The following is a 4,208-nucleotide window of genomic DNA, read 5'->3' as shown; positions in this document are numbered from 1 at the left end:
CAGAAAACTCCCAAAGCAAACAGTGGTAGTAATTTGATATTTTTATTATCCTAAGCTAAGTGATCAATCTTTAAGTACATCTCAATTTGCACATGTATTATTGAGATCGCACAACTTTGTTATAAGTTGTCACATAATTTAAACAATGAATATTTGGCATTGATGTAATAGTAAAATGGTATATATGAGTGATCTGTTTCTATGGAAACAAGAAATTCACTTATGGAGTTCATTTGGAAAAAACGTTGTTTCATTACCATACTAATAACTTTAATCAGTGCTTATATTTTCTTTCGGCACATATATGAAATAAAATAATCATTTCAGCACTAACAATAATTAATAATAAATAAGTATTAAAAAAATGAGAACACCTTTAAAGATGCCTGGTCACCCATTGTTTTTTCCAATCATGATTTACTCAATATTAATCATTATAACGATTAACGTGAGTTGCACCTTAAATGTGAACTACATCGAAATCGGGTTTTACAGCACTTGCTTGAATGCAATCTGTCCAAACTCATTTTCATTAAAAAAATGAAATACGATATTGTATATATCCGGTAATCCGGTTTTACAATTAGTATTAGTATTATACACTACCAGACAAGTACGTTTTTAAGTTCCTGTGTTTTGCCGTTATGAGTCCAACTACAATGCACAGAATTTTACAATACACTGCCCAATAAATAAGAACTTTAGTTAGTTCCGATGGGATTTTCTTGATTCAACCACACTTGTGTCGCAAACCGTAATGCACATATTTTAATAAATAGTGATTAGGAAAGATCCAATACTGATATTTAAATTACTAAGTAATATTGAACTTGTTCTTGATTAATCGCATTTATATTACTGCTTGGTTCTAATTATCTTTTTTTTTCGAACATAATAACCACCATGTTATCTACGGTTAGTTTGTTGCAGTTGTTGTAATGATATGAACATGACTGGTTTAAAATAAAACTTTCGAATTCCTAGCATTTAGTAGTCATGTAAATATTTTTCTTCCATGGAGAAAAAAGAATGTAGTGAGATCAAAACGAGATAGTTATAATTTGAAAATATCTTACCATAATAATTTAAATATTTAAAATACTTTTAATGAAAATTTACTTTACATAACACATGTAATAAATAAATTATGTTTTTCAACGACTGATCAGGTAACATTGTATAATTGTTATTTTTTATATTAGTCTGTCGAGTTATTATGATAATGCGTTTTCTGTAATTTTTCAACCATCGCGAAAGCTCCTGAAAAACACGGAAACGTTCTGCATGAGTGCCGGAATGAAAGCATGTAGTGAGTTGGATGGTTTGACAATGGATTGTGTTTAAAATTTGTAGTTCCGTCCATTTATAATCAAATATAGGATTTACACTTTCGAGATTGGACTATTTTATCATTAGATGAATTATGCTCGAGATATTGACCTGCTGTACAAGCCTCATAGTTATTGAGAAAATATGTTTGTTGAACTACCAGGACCAATGTGTGCTGCAGTTGAAGGCGACACACCTGTTAGCATCATCTGAGAGCCAGATATCCCTACAGAGTTTTTCCTCCTGACACATAACATAATGCCGATGCATAAAATACAGCGCTTCTTGTGCTGATAGACGCCCAAGTTGGTTGCCACACTTTGTGTGTCACAATTATAATAAAAAAATAGTATAACGCATACCCGAATGTGTTAAGCTACCAAGGTAGCAAACAAACCAAGCACTGTTTCATTGAATGAAGTACATCATTCGCCATTAGCCTCTTTAATTTTAATGACGTTACTTGTGCATATTTCGTACATACTTGCCTACCTGGGCCAATCTTCTGTTTCATGCAGTTCTATCTGTTCGAGTGAATTAAGTGTTTATCAATGACAAAGGGCAACATTTCAGACAATGCTCTCAGCATCGTATAAATTTCTTTTATAATAAAATAATTGCCAGTCATGGACGTTTTTTTTTTTTTTTATTTTAAAGAAGACAGTTGAACTTTACATGTTAACTTGATAACCAATGATTCATATCTCCAATGATCTGAAATTTGTTGTAAACTATAGTGGCATTTAAATTGTTTATATTACAGAGTAAAACATGTTTAGAACAATTCTATTCAGATCAACCAATGAATTATTCTAGTTTTGATAACAACTTGTATGACATAACTACAAATTAAATAATCGTGTCTGATTATTACACTTGGCTTTTGTGACAAAAGCATATTTGTTTTCTCTAATGTCATGTCAATGCATGTAATTAATTCAATTTAATTTAATTTAGTCGTCTTAATGCTTACATTCCATGTTCATTTTTCTCACGGCAATTCTGTTCATTTTTGCGATATTATTTTATTATTACAATGTACTATTATCTGTCAACTGTTTCTTATCAGTAATATTACCAAATAATTTTGCTAATCATAGGGCAGACTTATTTGCCATGTATTCCCTTTGCATTTACTGTTACGAAAGCAGTGCATTTATGTACATATTATTTATATTATCACTTGCTAGTTTGTTTACTATAAAATGGGTCACTGACTCGACTAGTTCAGTAGAACGTAATGTAACGCGGATTTTTAATGTTGATTTGTTCATCTAGCCGTGATGTGCACTAAAAAAGTGCAATATTGTATTTAGGCTTAGATGTTAAACACGACTAGATGTTAACCATCCGTTATTCACAACTACAGCAGCGTATTCTCCCCAAACACGCAAGTTGAAAGGTCACTGTATGTCATAGTGTACCAGCAGCTGTTTGAAATTATATAACTTAATAACTTGATAAACAGTATCCATGTAATGTTTGGTTTTGGTTCAAACTGCACGTCATTGATATACGATATCATTTGTAAGTTTATATCGACTGTCACTATTAATATGTCCCACAAGATTGCACGTATTTGTTTGAATTTGGATACTCCTTCTCAGTGACAACGATGAGAAAAGGGCGACATATTGACATACCACTGCTAATATTGTCATTGATATCATTAATTACAATAGCTCGCATGTATAATAGACATATGGGCGATTTAAACAACAAGTTTCGAAAACTATGTTTAACGTGCCGCCGACTCGACCATCGCCCGCGGTGATGTTGATCGCCAATTACAAAGGAGGTTCCATCTTCTGTGGTGAACTTTTTAACCAGAATCCAGATATGTGTTACTTTTTCGAACCATTGTTTGACACACAAGATAAGCCAACGTGGAATTCCAGTATCAAAGCCACATCAACTTTAAAAGAACTGTATAACTGCAGGTTTCCAGATTACTACCTAGATATGATAAACAACTTTTCACTAACGAAATCGAAAAGCAATTGTTTCAAAAAAGTGTGTCATAGTGGTTTCAGCTGCCAAAGAACTGTATTGTCAGAGTTTGTGCAAGGTTGTGGGAATTATAAGTACATAGCAATGAAAGTATTACGTTTACAATCACTAAAGGTGTTAAAACCATTGGTATTGGAAGAGAAAATTGATTTGAAGATTATTCACCTCATCCGTGATCCAAGTGGAATTGCTTGCTCCAGAACATGTAAAGGCTTCTGGGACGTTCGGCGACGAAAAATAATTGAGAAACAAAGCGATCTTTTGAAATCTGTTGTACATGATTGCAAACAGGTATTTGGCATGGTATTATATGCTAAAAATATGCCTACATGGTTACAAGATCGTTATAAAATTGTTAGATACGAGGACCTTGCATCCGATCCAATCACTATAGCTAAAGATATATATAAATTCCTGCACATGGATATACCATATGAAGTGACATCCTGGATAGAAGAAAACACAAAAAACGAGGAACAAAATGAAGGACGTTTAAAGAGAAGTCGTAACTCATCAGCCACTGCCGAATCGTGGAATGTACTTAGCTATCAAGAAGCGAAATGTATTCAATCGGTTTGTACTGATATTATTGAGGTAATGGATTATAAAATGTTGACTTCAGAGACTGAATTACAAAATCTCTCATACAGACTACTTTAAGGGTACATTTTTCTGTTAATTGTTCATGAATATTCTCGTGTATGTTCATTATGTACTATAATAAATATACAGCAAATTATTGATTAGTGATATTATAATGGATATGGTCAATACTTTTTACAGAGTGTTATTTGCAACTTCAAGCTCAAATACCAACACATTGTTTTTGTATCGGCTCTCAGATTGTAATTATGATAATCAATATGATA

The 4,208-nt window shown here is 32.4% G+C and overlaps 1 protein-coding gene across 1 annotated transcript; it reads left to right on the top strand.

Moving 5' to 3' along the window:
• The first annotated feature begins 3,063 nt into the window (after positions 1-3,063).
• LOC100370159 (carbohydrate sulfotransferase 1-like) lies at positions 3,064-3,999 on the top strand. The gene has a single exon (XM_002734718.1). It carries the CDS (start codon positions 3,064-3,066, stop codon positions 3,997-3,999), a length of 936 nt encoding a protein of 311 aa, XP_002734764.1.
• Positions 4,000-4,208: the final 209 nt, after the last annotated feature.

Source organism: Saccoglossus kowalevskii, chromosome 4 (assembly GCF_978046115.1).
Source record: "Saccoglossus kowalevskii chromosome 4, keSacKowa6.1, whole genome shotgun sequence".
NCBI classification, from domain to species: Eukaryota; Metazoa; Hemichordata; class Enteropneusta; family Harrimaniidae; genus Saccoglossus; species Saccoglossus kowalevskii.
The sequence above is the reverse complement of the archived record's forward strand: the minus strand, read 5'-3'. Positions and strand labels throughout refer to the sequence as shown.

Excerpts from the sequence above, each read along its gene's own strand:
- LOC100370159 (XM_002734718.1), top strand. The coding sequence starts at position 3,064 with ATGTTTAACGTGCCGCCGACTCGACCATCGCCCGCGGTGATGTTGATC.